General features: G+C 43.8%; 1 protein-coding gene across 5 annotated transcripts; it reads left to right on the forward strand.

Moving 5' to 3' along the window:
- Positions 1 to 264: 264 nt before the first annotated feature.
- Positions 265 to 13,384, forward strand: cpeb4a (cytoplasmic polyadenylation element binding protein 4a). 5 transcript variants are annotated; one of them, XM_076291719.1, is made up of 12 exons: positions 265 to 563; positions 696 to 812; positions 1,268 to 2,502; positions 4,494 to 4,587; positions 5,295 to 5,342; positions 5,687 to 5,710; positions 6,602 to 6,781; positions 6,931 to 7,020; positions 7,105 to 7,223; positions 7,626 to 7,740; positions 9,473 to 9,654; positions 12,186 to 13,384. In XM_076291719.1, exons 3-12 carry the CDS (start codon positions 1,324 to 1,326, stop codon positions 12,411 to 12,413), a joined length of 2,259 nt encoding a protein of 752 aa, XP_076147834.1. In that variant the 5' UTR covers positions 265 to 563; positions 696 to 812; positions 1,268 to 1,323; the 3' UTR covers positions 12,414 to 13,384. The 5 variants fall into 5 exon arrangements, with proteins under 5 accessions (XP_076147834.1, XP_076147832.1, XP_076147836.1 ...); XM_076291717.1 differs by having other exon boundaries at positions 265 to 812; XM_076291721.1 differs by having other exon boundaries at positions 265 to 812; positions 4,497 to 4,587.
- The last annotated feature ends 1,771 nt before the right edge of the window (positions 13,385 to 15,155 follow it).

Raw genomic sequence — 15,155 nt, forward strand, 5'->3', positions numbered from 1 at the left:
CAAACGTCACGTTATCTAACACAGCCGTTTTATTTAATATTCTGGGGAGAAAAAAGATGAGGAGGAAGGGAGGGTTTTTCATAAGCTTCAGTGGACCTACGCACCGTCCTGTGCGCAGAGGCAGAGGAGAAAGGTTTCAGTTGGGCGTGGTTTGCAATCAAATGACCAATTACACACAACTCATGTGTTACACAGGGCGGGACCTGGATGCCTGTCGGGGAGTGGTCTGAGCCGGAAGTGTTCTTGCACTGGTGGATCAGCTGTCACATTCGATGGTCTGTAAGGGACTATCCTAAACGCTCAGCAGGGAAAAGAACACCATTTCATGTAAAATACAAGATATACTAAAATCATGACAACATCTGAAACCATTTTGGATCGAACTTGTCTGAACTGATCGTCAACCGCGGATTATGCGATACTGTGTCCTATAACGTTTCTTCCTGTAAAACTGTGAGAATGATCCGCCGCGAGTGTTCTTGAGCAAACAGGACACGATAACGCAGTGGTTACAAGTGTCACTCCAATTTGACAGCGTGTTCATTTAAAACACACGAGATTTGGTAAGTGTCCTGTCGTGAAACTGACACTAGACTAGAAAACGGTGTGGTCATTTGTCAGCGACAGTCACCGGCTAACGTATAGATGTCGAACAGATAATTTATTTAACTAATTAGCTGGCTGCCTTGGAATAGGCTTGCAGAGACGGAGAAACTACCCCAATCCCGCACAGACAGGAGACGTCATCAACATTTTCCTGCATTTAAATGGTCGAATCTGAGGAGGTCATTGGCGAAAAGAGAAGAAAATCGGTAGGTGCCCATGTCTAAATGTCGCCTTCTTTTATAAGATCATTTATGATCTCGTTGCGTGGATTACCTGAAAAATAGCACACAAGTGATTGCCCCTCGGTTAATTGATCACGTAGAATGCCTAGCAAGCTAGGCTGCTAGCGAGATTGCTAACGTTACATTATCACGACGACCTCATTTTGCTACAAGAAACGTCGCCAGATACTTTGTAGCCAAGAGCTGCGCGCACAGACCTGCAATTTGAGGGTGTTTTACAAGGATGTCTGTTGCATTTTCTCGATTGCATGCGAGTTCTAAGTTCTATTTCCCCTCGTAGTTACATTAAGCTGGATCAGAGGACATATCCGGATAAGAACAACCAAAGCAGCTGGTCCGCTTGTGTTTGGTGAGAATTCTCATGAAACGGTGCTGTAATCGTGAATATTTTGTACTTTGATTGTCTCTTCCCGTTGTAGGTGTGAAAAGAGATCGAGAAAATTACAGCCGGGAGAAAGCATACTGGATTATATAAATGGGGGATTACGGTTTTGGAGCCCTGGTTAAGAACAACAGTGCTAACAAATCAGTTTTCCCCGTGAGAATTCCCCCACACCTGCAACATCCAGTACATCATCAGACCGCCCCCCCGAGTCCCCCCGCGTTCATCAACACCAGCACGGCTACCAATGGTGGAAGTGCAGGGTCCGCTTGGCTCTTCCCTGTCGTGACGACCCACACGAACATGCAAGATGAGATCCTGGAGCCTGAGAAGACCAAGGCGCAGCAGCAACAGGATATACAAGAAATTCAAGAAAAGCAGCCCATCTCCCCACCAGGCCATCAGGAAACTTCAGGCATCATATCTGACCTCGACAGCACCATGCCAGAGGACAACCAGCTGGAGAAAGGAACCACAGAGAACGGGAACGGCAAGGAGATCCTCCGCATGGAGTCCCCCGTGCTCTCCGGCTTCGACTACCAGGAGACGTCAGGCATGGGTACCATGGTGCAGTCGGGGAGCTCTTCGTCCTCCTCCCTCACAGGCTTCAACAGCTGGTCCACTGCTATCCCCTCCAACCCCTCGGCGCTGGTCAACGAGGAAGTGGGCTTCTTTAGCCCGGCCGGCACCACCAGCAGTGGGCCGCCGCCGCCGCTCCTCTTCCAGAATTTCTCGCACCACGCCAGCCCCAGCTTCGGGGGCAGCTTCTCCCACCAGATGGGCCCGCTGTCCCAGCACCACCCGGCCCCGGCCCCGCACCCCCACTTCCAGCACCCCCACAGCCAGCCACAGCAGCAGCACCGCCGCTCGCCGGCCAGCCCCCACCCTCCTCCTCCCTTCACCCACCGCAACGCTGCTTTCAACCAGCTGCCTCACCTAGGGAACAACCTCAGCAAGCCCCCTTCCCCCTGGGGCAGCTACCAAAGCCCCTCCTCCACCCCCTCCTCCAGCTCATGGAGCCCCGGTGGTGGTGGTGGTGGTGGTGGTGGTGGCGGTGGCGGTTACGGAGGCTGGGGGGCCTCTCAGGGACGCGAGTACCGCCAGAGGATCGCCGGGGGGATGATGCCCCTCAACTCCATCTCCCCACTGAAGAAGTCCTTCCCCAACAACCAGACTCCCTCGCAGAAGTTCAACCGCAACAGCTCCGGCTTCAACCCCAAGCCCTGGCTGGAGGACAACATGAACAGGAACGAGAGCATCTTCCCCTTCCAGGTAAGACTAGAAGGTTCCAGCAAGGAAAAGAATGGAGGAAAAGGAAATCTAGGCGTGTCTTGCACGGAAAGCCATGTTTCTTTTCCCCTTATATCACCATGATGCAGCTAAATCAAGCCTGCTGCATTTGCCCCGTACTTGTGTCTTGTGAACAGTCTGTGCTAATGATGAATGAAATGTGTTATGCAGATTATGTCTGGTGAATTATCAGTTGTAGTGATGAAACAAAGATGGTATTTATGCACCTTAACTCGTGAACCAATAATGAAATTGAAAATGAAATGGTGCGTGAATGCATGCACTCGTCTGTTTGTTTAGTGACTCGTGTGGAGAATTAAAGCTGATAACCATGCATTGCAACTGAAATTGACAAGAGTAATCAAATGTATGATTGTGTGTATAAAGGGAAGAGAGAGAAAGATGGAGAGAAAACAAGGGAGAAAGAGAGAGAGACTGAAAGAGTGTCCCTGGCAGCAGTGGCAGCATATCTGCTCAGTCAGGCTTAATCTGATTATGACGAGGCCTTCCTGTGGCCTCGGTTGATGGATGCGTTAGATCAAAGCTATATGAGCCGAAACGGCAGAAGCACATGCCCGCGATGGATGGATGGATGGGAAATAATATGGAGCTTCTCTCTCGGACTTGCCTGCGGCTCAGCTGTGCCTGCACATTGGCCTGCTGTACAAGGAGACCACGTAGGGGTGAGTCGGATGCAGCAGGCCCTGGCTACGCAGAGAGAGAGGGAGAGAGGGAGGGAGGGGGAGAGGGAGAGGGAGATGGGTCATGGCAATGTGATTATTTTTCACAGACACCATCACCATCAACCTCATCCCCTCTACATCCACCCAATCCCAGTGTGCATTTAGAATAGCGCTTGTGACGGAGAGATGTAGTCACGGTATTCGTGACGGGGTCTCTCTCTCTCTCTCTCTCTCTCGCTCTCTCTCATTAGTGCTTACTCATCTGGATGTGGGGGGTGGGCGGAAAGGAGAAGGACATATGGATCGTCATGGAGCAATGTGATAACAAGCAGCCCTTGCATTTTTATCCTCGCCCCCGATAGGAGACTGTGTGTGTGTGTGTGTGTGTGTGTGTGTGTTTCAGCTTGCACAACTTAAAATACTGGTTTGAAATGGCTTCAAATGTTCATGCAATTAGAGGGTCATCACATTTTGGTCCATGATTACTCTGGTCCATGCAGGATTTTCTTTTCAGTTTCTTTACTGACCAGTTTTAGGGTCTGCTGTCGCCTGAATGAATTGATTCTAAGGCACCATGTTGAATTTCAAAATTCATACAGTGAAAATAGTGTCTGATGGATCCTTTTGTGTATGTGCTGCATTTTCTGCTAATGTGTTGTCCTGGGAATGGGTTTAACTTCTCCTTTCTGCTTGTGGTTTTGCACTAAACTCAAATGTTCAAGTCTAATTCTAGAAACACACTCTTCCAACACACACCCCACCCCCCCCCACCCAGCCCATACCCAGTTAAACTGGCCTGCAGTAGCCTTAGCCACTACCCAGTTAAACTGGCCTGCAGTAGCCTTAGCCTCTACCCAGTTAAACTGGCCAGCTCAGGAGTGGAATGCTTCCACAATGTGTGTGATCAAATGCTAGAAGCATGATTCAGCTTGACATCTCTACTCCATGGAGGACTTAAAAAGTAAAAAAGCTCTGTTTGTATGACTCTTCTGTCTGTCTGTGTGTGTGTGTGCGCGTGTGCATGCGTGCGTTTGTGCTTTTCTCAGTGTTAATACCCCTGTCAGGTATTGAAAGTATAGTAAGTGACTTGCATGCTATTAGGAGAACACTGCACAATCTCCACACAGCAGGGCCAACGATTGCATCTTCAACAAGCACCCCAGAACACAAAAAACGGCAGAAGGGTCTAGAAGCTGCTTGAGTGACGCGGCTCCTCGCCGAGCCGAGCTGTGTCATCCTGTTCTTGTGAGAACACCGCGGGCTAATAACGTTCTCTCTCCTGTCTCTTAGCAGGAGCGTAGCCGATCCTTTGATGGTTTCAGCCTGCACTCCCTAGAGAACTCCCTGATTGACATTATGAGGGCTGAACAGGATTCCTTGAAAGGTGCATCCCTGTGCAAAAGCAAAGAAATGTATAAATTAAATAACACGGACCTTACCCTGAAGGTGGTAAATGTTTGGAGATGGTTTGCCATAGATTAAGCCTAGTTCTAGTCTAAAAAGCTTTTGTCAATGGAGATTTTCATTGAAGTTTCTCTTGGTCTTGGACTACTAGGCTTCATCCATGTAGGGGAATTGGCCCTTAATGCTTCTCAGGTTTAGAGGATGTTTTAGCCAAGGAGAAAAGAATTAGAATAGATTAGATTAGTGATGTTTTCTCCATCATGGAATACATAGCTTATGGTCCCTATGATAAGAGAACAGGGAAGAGCAATATAAATATTTTGTGTATATATGGTGCTCTTCATCTTCCTCTGCCTTTGTCAGTTATGCACGTATTGTGAAGCATGTCCAATCCTGTGAAGTGTCTTTCTGCCTTTGAAGAGGGGAGAATTACTGAATTGACTAGATATTCTCCTTAAAGTGAGATCACTGACAAGGCCTCTTAAGCAGCTTGGATACAGTGCCACACAGGGGATGGCTGTTAACATTTTCAGTCAGTCAAACATCCTTTGTTTCTCAACAGCAGCTCAGTCAGTACCAATCTAAGCTAAGCTAAGCTAATAGCAGACCTAGCGGTTTGGTATTGTGTTTCCTTGTCTTTTGTCCCCTTGAGAGCTGACCTTGACAGTGCCACGCTCTTCTCTTCAGGTCGGTTTGGGTTCCCCCACCCAGGAGATGGGTCTTTGCCAGTGAACGGTACGTAGCTTTCCATGCCTGTATTAGTGACAGTAAAATTGGAGGTCAATGCATGAAATGCTTATCATTTAAGAGCTGTTCATACAAACTAAATAAGATATGATGACAAAAACTAGGGACATGACCTAGAGGCTTTGGGACTTTCCGACTGCCGTAATGAACGGTTGATTGGATTTGGTCTTTGAAAACTCTGTGAAACAAATGAAAATGACATCAGTGGTTTTGTAAAGAGCAAAGTCTGATACAAATTCTGCAAGTCATTCAAGTTTAAAAAAAAAAAAAAAAAAAAAAAACCTTGAGCCTGCTGTCATTTTCAAGGCTGCTCTGTCTTTTTTTACATGCAGCAAGGAATTATGGGCGACGACGAGGTAATTAAAAAATTGTATCTTACTGCTTTAAGCTGTTTTTTTTTGTTTTGTTTTTTAAAGTATTTTCTCTGTGGCTGTCTTCCTCTCTGGTGTATTGTTTAAAGCCATTCCTTGGTGTTTGTCATGCTGTCTGTGCTGATTGATTTTTGTGGTAGCCCTTCCTGTTGTGACTGCCCATGTGTCAGTCCTGATCTGACTCCGAGCATTCTGGGTAAATGGGTAATGGCTGCCACTGCTGCCAACAATACAAAGGCTTTTGACTGTTATTGTCAAAAGCCTTTGTATTGTTTGCTTTGTCAAGTGCTATGTAAGTGCTATTGTTGTCTCCTGCTTGCTTTTGGTCAATGTTTCATGACCTTTATGCAATTTACCAGAAATAAGTGATTTACGGATGTATTTTTTCCCATTTAATTCATATGTACTGAAATTATATGGCTGGGTGTCTATCGACTACTGCACAGTGAAGGCTCAAACAAACCACAGACACAGTCTGACGTGTTGGCAGTTTTGGCACACAGTGAGACATGGCAGTTTTACCTTATCTCCAAGTACAGTTTCAAAGCACTGCAGTTTTGTAACCTTAGTTCTTCTTTTGGCAGTTGAAGAAATGTAGGGTTTTGCATAGTTGCATAGAAGTTTCCTTTCACTATTGTAGTTAGTCATCACTATAGCATTGTCCAGGTTGTTACATATCACTTTGCTACTCATTACTGAAGGAAGTTTAGCATTTTCTATCAAAACTGACAGCTGAAAGTCCCACTTTCAACAAAGATATTAAGAAGCCTGGATGAAAAGTATTATGTGTGCATGAAGACTTTTTTAGACTCCTTGTAGTAGACACACATTTGTACACGCACATGCTCAGACTAACGTTATGATGTGGCACTGTAGGTCACTCGTCCTTGTTCCCCATGGAGGATGAGCGTGGTGGCTTCGGGGAGGAAGAGCGTGGTGGTGATGGTGTCGGAGGCCTGGGCTCCCCTCATGGATTCCCCCACCAGAATGGCGAGCGCATCGAGCGCTACTCCCGCAAGGTGTTCGTAGGGGGCCTCCCACCCGACATTGACGAAGGTATGGTACTGTGATTGGATTATACCACTTTAACAACATAACATAACAGCCTGAAAAAAAAAACTGCAACATAGGACTTACATTAGTTGTAATGGATGGCACTAACATATTTAATCTGCACTGAAAATGTATTGTGATTTCTCTTGAAGATGAGATCACCGCCAGCTTCCGCCGTTTCGGACACCTTTTTGTGGACTGGCCACATAAAGCAGAGAGCAAATCCTACTTCCCTCCTAAAGGTGTGTTTCACCACAGTAACTGTAGCACTGGAACCAATCACTGAACACTTGAATGAATCCTGTTTCCTTCACTTGTCCTTGCAGGCTACGCATTCCTTCTATTCCAAGAGGAGAGCTCTGTGCAGGCCTTGATTGATGCGTGTATCGAGGAAGAGGGCAAACTCTACCTATGTGTGTCTAGTCCCACCATCAAAGACAAGCCGGTAGGATATGACTCTTATCCCTTTAACGGTTTTTACTGTCATCTTGTGGTGCAAAGGCTTTGTGAAGAAGCAGGCAAGGTGTGAGGAGGGTTTGCGTTGTGCTTGCCACTGCTGTCCTACAAAAATAGGTGGAGGCTGTTAAATATAAACCAGAAATCTCTCTAGTCACAGTGGTGCCCTGCCAGGCCAACCCACATTACAGGCCTCTCCTTCAGTCACTTTTTCCTCAAGTGCTGATGGAAGCTGATAAGCGTCTCGGTGAAAAACAATCTCTCTCTCTCTCCCCCCCCCTCTCTCTTTCTCTCTCTCTCTCCCCCGCTCTGTCCCTCTCTTTCTCCCCCTCCCACCCTCTCTCTCTCCCTACCTCTCTCCCTCATATGCATTTCCCGGTTCCCATTTTAGGTCCAAATCCGGCCCTGGAATCTGAATGACAGTGATTTTGTGATGGATGGTTCTCAGCCACTGGACCCCAGGAAAACCATCTTTGTGGGAGGTGTTCCTCGTCCTTTGCGCGCAGGTAGGTTTTCTTCTAGCTCATCTGTTCTGGCTTTAAAAGCACTTTCCTACTATTTACAACGGCTTGCTATTTATGCCATAAATGCATCAAAACTACAGTACCCTCCAGAATTATTGCCGCCTTTGCTAAAGTTGACTAAAAATCGGTATAATAAAATAATCTCTAGGCGATTGATTGTAATCTCACAATGAAAACAATGAGGAAAACTCCAACCTTGAAGGGAGGCAAATCTATTTTGAGAAAAAGGAACATTTCATAAATAAATAAATGTTTTTAACAAAAATGCATTGCTCACAATTATTGGCACCCTGCTTGTAATACCTTCTTAAGCCTCCCTTTGCCAAAAATAGCAGCTTGTAATATTCTCCTATGACACCCCATAAAGTTGAAGAATACAAAGCAAGGGATTTAAGACCATTCGTCTTTACAAAATCTCCCCAGATCGTCCAGATTCCTAAGTCCACACTTGGATTCTCCTCTTTGACTCACCCCACTGTTTTTCTATGGAGTTTAGATCAGGGGACTGAGATGGCAGAAGCCGAAGCTTGATTTTGTGTTCAGTAAACCATATTTGTTTTGATCTGGACATTTGTTTTGGTTCATGGACCTGATCCACTTTTAGAGTCTTGGCAGAGATTGACAGCTTTCCTTTGGAAATGTTCAGGTTTTTCTTGGGGTTCATGATACCATGCACCTTAATTAGGTTCCCAAGGTCTTTGGCAATAATAACAGCCCCACAATATCACAGCCCCTCCACCATAATTCTCATTAGGCATGGGGTTCTTTTCAGTATAGTCATTCTTATATGTACGCCAAACAGGCCTAACGTGTTTCTAGCCAAAGAGTGCAATTTTCATTTCATCTGACAATAGACAACAATTACAGACAAAGTCACTGTACTATTCAGTAACTCCTGCTGTTTACATGGGTAATTAAATGACTGGACAGGCTTTTACCTGGCATGCCCTCTAAATAATCTATTAGCAGTGAGGTCACTTTTGATTTTTTGATTTTTTGGGGGTGACCCAAAGATGATGCCTTTTTCTGTAACTCTTCAACAGTGGTTCTTATGGATTGTTTTTTTGCAAGATAACCATGGTTCTTTGTCCAAGCATGTTTGTCACATTTCAGTTGATTAGAACCTTTTAATCATTGTTTTAACTGTAAATATAGGCATTATCAACAAAGTACCTAGTGTGAAAAACATTCCCTTACTTACAAATGTCAACACACTTTCTTTTTATTTAAATTTAGTGTATTCTCTGGTCTTTCCGATGTTGAAAAACGACAAGAGGATTTAGTCTCTGTGTGACTTTATTTTCATACCTTCATGAAAAAGAAAGTCATCAATTACTTCTGAAAGTTCACAGACACTCTGATTAACTTAAATAAGTTGAAATTAGATAGGAATATAAAAATATTTATATTTCTTTTCCTCAGAATAAATTTCTTTCCCTTCAAGGGTTTCTTTTCCTCATTGTTTTCATTGTGAGAGTGCAAAATATTATTTTTTATACCTGTTTTTAGTCAACTTTACCAAAGGTGGCAATAATTCTGGAGAGTACTGTATGTACCAATCTAGCATCATGAGAGTTGATTACTGTAACACAACATTAGTCTGCTTGGTCTTCAGCCTTCTTAATGAAAACAATCTTTGATTGGAAGAAATGTGTGTCTGTGTGTGTGTGGGGGCTTTGTCAGTTACATTTAAATGTTTATGTGTGTGTCTCAGTTGAGCTGGCGATGATCATGGACCGTCTGTACGGTGGCGTGTGCTATGCTGGTATCGACACTGACCCGGAGTTGAAGTACCCGAAAGGGGCGGGGCGTGTGGCCTTCTCCAATCAGCAGAGCTACATCGCCGCCATTAGTGCACGCTTCGTCCAACTGCAGCATGGAGAGATTGATAAACGGGTGAGCAAGGGCTTTGGAGGGGTGTGTGTGTGTGTGTGAGAGAGAGTAGGAGGTCAAAAGCATCAGCACTATTGATTTTACTCACTGTAACTGAGATCCTTAATTGCACATAAAATTGAGGATATCATTCTTTTTTATGTGTTTTAACAGACGTTGATAAGCAAATTTGGTCAAATAATTTGGTGCAATCTTGAAAATAAAGGTTCATTATTCAATGTCACTCTGGATGGTGTAGATAGTTATTTTGACCGCCACAGTGGCGGTTGCTGCTCTTTGCAATAGGGGAAGCTCTGATAAAAATGGTCAATTTTTAAAGCGATGGTTCGGAGTAATTTCACCCTAGGGTCCTTTGCACCATGACCCCGAGCCAAACACCCTCCCAGAACCTGTTTTCCCTTGGTCGAACCCTGGTCGAGTAGCGCTGTCAGAAAACGAATGAGTTTCTGCAGTCGTAATGGTACCAACTTTTATGTCGTAAATTACCCTACTAATAATGCCCTGAATGGTACGAAACTTCTACAGTGGTGTTTTTTACTCATAAAACGAGGCATTGAAAAGTTTGTAAATACACCAGGAGTTTATTTAAATAACACTTGCCTGATGGATGCTACTATCTGCTACTATACCGCTGCGTCAACGTTACTTCCGTGATTTGGGAAAAGCCCGTAAAAGTCCTGGCAGGAAGCATGCATAAGGATGTAGATCCAGGAATGCACTAATATTTTGTTCGTAGTACCAGTTTGCAACAATTATTAGTTAACACTAAGTTGTAAATACTTCGGAAAAAAAATATTAAAAACTGGATATACCAAAAAACGTTGATGTAATCGCTTCCTGCCAGGACTTTTACAGGCACTAATGCATCCCTTGAACTTGAACCACTTCCTGTCAGAAATATGCTGTCAATCAAAAAAAGTCCAGCCTCTATGACGGTTCCTCCAATCATTATACAGAAGCTCGGCGTCCGGGCCATCCCACTGACCCATTCACTCCCAGAGACGCCGGGCTTCCCTGGAAATGACTATTTTGTGGCATTTGTCCAATAAAGATCTAGCTTTTCTGCAATGAGATCAGCCCACTCTGTAGTGCCATTGAATGTCCAGTGAAGCTGAGCGTCTATGGGTTTTTTGCATGGTTTTTTGGATCGTGTCGTCACAGCAATGTATTACGGTGTGCGAAATAACAATAAATGACCGGCAAAACCTTATTGCTGAACAAACTAGCCATGAAAATGAACATGTTTTCAGCATGTTGTAGTTGGAATAGTAGGCTAGAAGCTAATGTAATAGTATAAGTATATATACTCTTTTGATCCTGTGAGGGAAATTTGGTAGTGTTATTTGATTCAATATTCCGTGATATTTTAGAGGAGGCTGAGCTTCCCCTGTAGTCTTAGAGCAATCGCCTCTGGACCGCCATGCAGCGAAGCACAGACAAATAAAACACATGCACGCGCGCACACACACACACACACACACACACACACACCATTACCCCCACATACACACTCACAAGCGAAAACGCACACACACAGAGAAGCACACATACCGTATACACAAAAGCAAACACATACATGCACACACTCATTTACATAAACAAAAGTGGCAAGAGTAGGACATGGAGACAAATTGACAAGCGTGATTTATTTTTGCGGAGAGAATGTGCAGGACTGAGCGGTGGTCATATGTTGTACCGCTTTGGTTGGGTGATGAGGGTGCATTCTGACTATTGTTTTTTTTTTTTTAATCTTACTTCCTCCAGGAGTGTTTTCTCCTTGTATGCATGTTTTCCAAAACCACCTAGCACACAAAAAACATCAGACAAAAGAAGAGTTTGAATGTCAATTTGAAAGGCTGAAATATGACTGTCCAAGGGCATATTATGGGATGTTCCATTACCGTTCCAAGACACAAGGCTTCTCTTTCCTCCTTGTTTACTGAAGGGACCATTACGATCAGCCTCAAACTTTAAATCTCAGGGACCAGTACTTGGACCCAGAACCTCCCATTGCCTTCTATTGATTTGCTCCCAGCTCACTAACTGCTGCATCTTTCTGTCTGTGTTTGTCTCTCCCTTTTCACTTACTTACTCTTTCTCCCTCACACACACACACACACACACACCTCTTCACTATTTTTTCTTCGATGGAATGTGAAAGGGAACTATGCCTGTGCTCGCCTGCCTGCTTACTCCCTCCCTGACTTATTCACTCTTAAACACACACTGACACACACAAAAAACACACACACACACACATTCTCTGGTGTATTCCCTTTACACACACACACACACGTGTATATATACATAAGTACACACACTTCCTCCTTGCTGCTCACTCATACTTGCTCATGCTATTTCTGTCTCTTTAAGTCACTCTCTCACACACACACACACACACACACACACACACACACACCCTTACGTGCTCCTATTAAGGTGGAAGTTAAAACGGGTTGCTCGTGCTCTCTTTGTCTCCGTCACATATGCCCACATGTTCTTGCTCACCCCTCGCTCGTCCCCTAACTCTGCAGGTGGAGGTGAAGCCATACGTGCTGGACGACCAGCTCTGTGATGAGTGCCAGGGCACGCGATGCGGTGGCAAGTTCGCGCCCTTCTTCTGCGCCAACGTCACCTGCCTCCAGTACTACTGTGAATACTGCTGGGCCGCCATCCACTCACGCGCCGGCCGAGAGTTCCACAAGCCCCTGGTCAAGGAGGGTGGAGATCGGCCCCGCCACATCTCCTTCCGCTGGAACTAACCACCACTAGGAACATGGGAGGGGAGGGGAGGAGAGGAGAGGGGGGTGGGATTGGGTCAGGGGCCGGGACTGATGGGTTGCCATGTTAACTCGCATACATGCACTTTTCCTTTTTGCTGGTTCCTTTTTTATTTTAATTTAAAGAAAAAAAATGAAGTTCTTTTTTGTTTAGATTTTTTTAAAAGAAAAGAAATACTCTAAGATTTTATTTTATTTTAAGTTTTTATTGTTATTATTTTTCTCCTGAGATGTAAAAAAAAGAGTGGAAAGCGTAAAAAAAAGAAATAGCGTAATCCTGTTGATAATTTAAGTTGGTTGCGCATGAAAACTTGAATGCATTAGATTTATATATATATATAAAAAAGTAGATGTTTCGCCTGACTCTCCTGTAGTGGACTTTTGTCTTTCTCCTGCCTCAGTTGCTGAAGCATTAACAAATTATTTTATGGACGCTCCTATTCAGAATAGTGAGTGGTTGACTACATAACACGTGGCAAGGAGAGACATTAATGATCGGTGCACTTAACTTCTTTACCTTAGTGTTAAGGTGTTGGATCGATTTCCACAGAGATTAAGCTTAATTCATAGCATCCATGAAAAAGGTGACGAAAGACACTCATACAGCTATGCTCACATACAGATCCTCATTCAATTCCTCTTGTTTTTCACATGATTTCACAGTAAACCCCCCCCCTGGCTCGTACCCCCCCCTCTCCATTTTATATAGTTAACGCACACTCACTTTTCAAAGGATTTCCATCCAAAGCTGATCTGGCAGGTCCTCGCTTGTTTTAGTCACTTAGGCTTTGGTCCACGTGGAAGGGCTGTCTTTACTGCAGGTGGTTGTGGCACAGGCTGTGCACGTCTCTCAGACCTCTGGCGTTTCCCTACAAGCATTGCTACTGTACAGGAGTACAACTGGACTACATTGCGCTGCAGACGTGTGCCGGGTGCCCCCCCCCCCCCCCCCCCCCCCCACACACACACACACACGCACACAAACACACACAGGCACACACAGGCTCTGTGCAATCCTATGTCTAACTACACTGATCAATGCATATTGTGAGCCGCTAACGCTAACGTTAGCGTTGGATATGCCCCCAATAACTACTGTGTGCGGAGCTCACTGTTGAATCACAAATCAGGAATCTAATGAAGAAATATTTCTCATCAGAAACTTCAACCAAAGATAGGTTGCAGTAGTGTAAGAGATGCCTTTGTCCTGGGAGAATTCTAAAAAAAAAAAAACTCAAGTAAATGAAATTAAAACTCAAATCAAGGTGGTCACTCTTTGGAGTTGAGAGAGGTACACCAAAGACAGGCCTTAAAGTGATTGAAGGCAGTCAACAAAAGCATATAGCATCATGTCGAACAGAAAAGAAAGGCTTAGCATTAAGAAAGAGAGTTATTGGTATTAAGGGTAGGTCGTGCTTTACCCTGCTGACTTGGATGATTGTCGGGGGAATAAGGTTGGAAGATAACTTAATTGTGAGGTACTAATGATAAAACTACCCTTGTGTCGTCTTGATGTTCCTTTGCACGGTCTTTGCAATGAGCTTGTCGGTGTTCTGGTTGAACGTTGTAGCTGAACACATTTTTGAAGAATATGCTGTCACAGAGTAAACAAATATTATTTTCTACATGGCCTGCTGATTTTTGTACAGTGTTTTATAGCCAATTATTTTGTCATGAACATATACATATAAATTATGCACTACTTTTCTAAGTATTGTTTTTCAACAGTCATTTAGGCACATTTTTTTCACAAATGGGAAGAAAATTACTCCTTTTGCAATACCTCATTTTTTCACTTGTTGGAAATAGATTTTGTACCTTTGTTACTAAGCGACCTGGATAAATGGTAAACATAATTTAAGGAAAACTGATAAATGATTGATATAATTTTCAGTTTAGCTTTTTCTATATAAGTGCTGAAACTCTTAAATTGTCACGTGCATCTGAGTGACTCCCATCTCTGTTGTAGATGAATTTGTGACTGCGATATGCGCACAGTTGTACTGAAAGTATTGGGCTATGGCATGTCAAAGACTTAATTTAATAAGCATATGGTGACTTTTAGTAATATCTTTTCAGCACATGGCTATTCTTACTATTTGAAATGATTATGCCTCCCACGTAACTTTTCTTTTTATTTATATCAAGGTCCAATGCCAATTTGAGTAATGTTAGGATGCACCTTGTATCACTATGAATGTTATGTGTAAGAAAATATTACTATTTCATATAAAAAATATATTCCTGGACACCAACTAGGTTACTTAATTCTTAGTATGCATGACTACAATTAAGTAAGATAAAGTTAATAAGTTCTCAACATGATGGAATTGCTGTTAACCTTTTCCATTTCTGTTTGCCTCCTTATTTAATGTCTGCCCTCCCCGTGCACAGTCGCTGTGCATTGACACCAATAACTTGTTTTTGCATTTTGGTCCTAAGTCCTAAACCCGTAGGACCCCCCCCCCCCCCCCCCAGTCACAATAAAGTATCTTTCACATCAATAGGGGACTTTCAAGACTTGAATGTGATAAATGTTGCAAGTTAACTTCAGGTTATGTGCAATACAACCCTCCCCTTCCGGAAACAACAATCTTTTCAATGGAAGAATTTATTGACATTTTTATTGATAGACGTTTAAAAACGGTAACATATTTGTCATTTTCTATTGTCCTTACATGGGTTTTTCATGCTGGTATTTGTAAAGTAAAAAAGAAAATCTAA

Source organism: Alosa pseudoharengus, unplaced genomic scaffold, assembly GCF_046254945.1.
Source record: "Alosa pseudoharengus isolate Yale_2024_CS ecotype anadromous, Long Island Sound unplaced genomic scaffold, YU_APseudo_1.1 YU_APseudo_1.1_scf_19, whole genome shotgun sequence".
Lineage (NCBI taxonomy): Eukaryota > Metazoa > Chordata > Actinopteri > Clupeiformes > Clupeidae > Alosa > Alosa pseudoharengus.

Coding starts and splice junctions, on each gene's coding strand:
- cpeb4a (XM_076291717.1), top strand. CDS start 1,324: ATGGGGGATTACGGTTTTGGAGCCCTGGTTAAGAACAACAGTGCTAAC. Junction 2,503..4,493: donor AGAGCATCTTCCCCTTCCAG/GTAAGACTAGAA, acceptor CCTGTCTCTTAG/CAGGAGCGTAGCCGATCCTT. Junction 7,021..7,104: donor ATCCTACTTCCCTCCTAAAG/GTGTGTTTCACC, acceptor TTGTCCTTGCAG/GCTACGCATTCCTTCTATTC.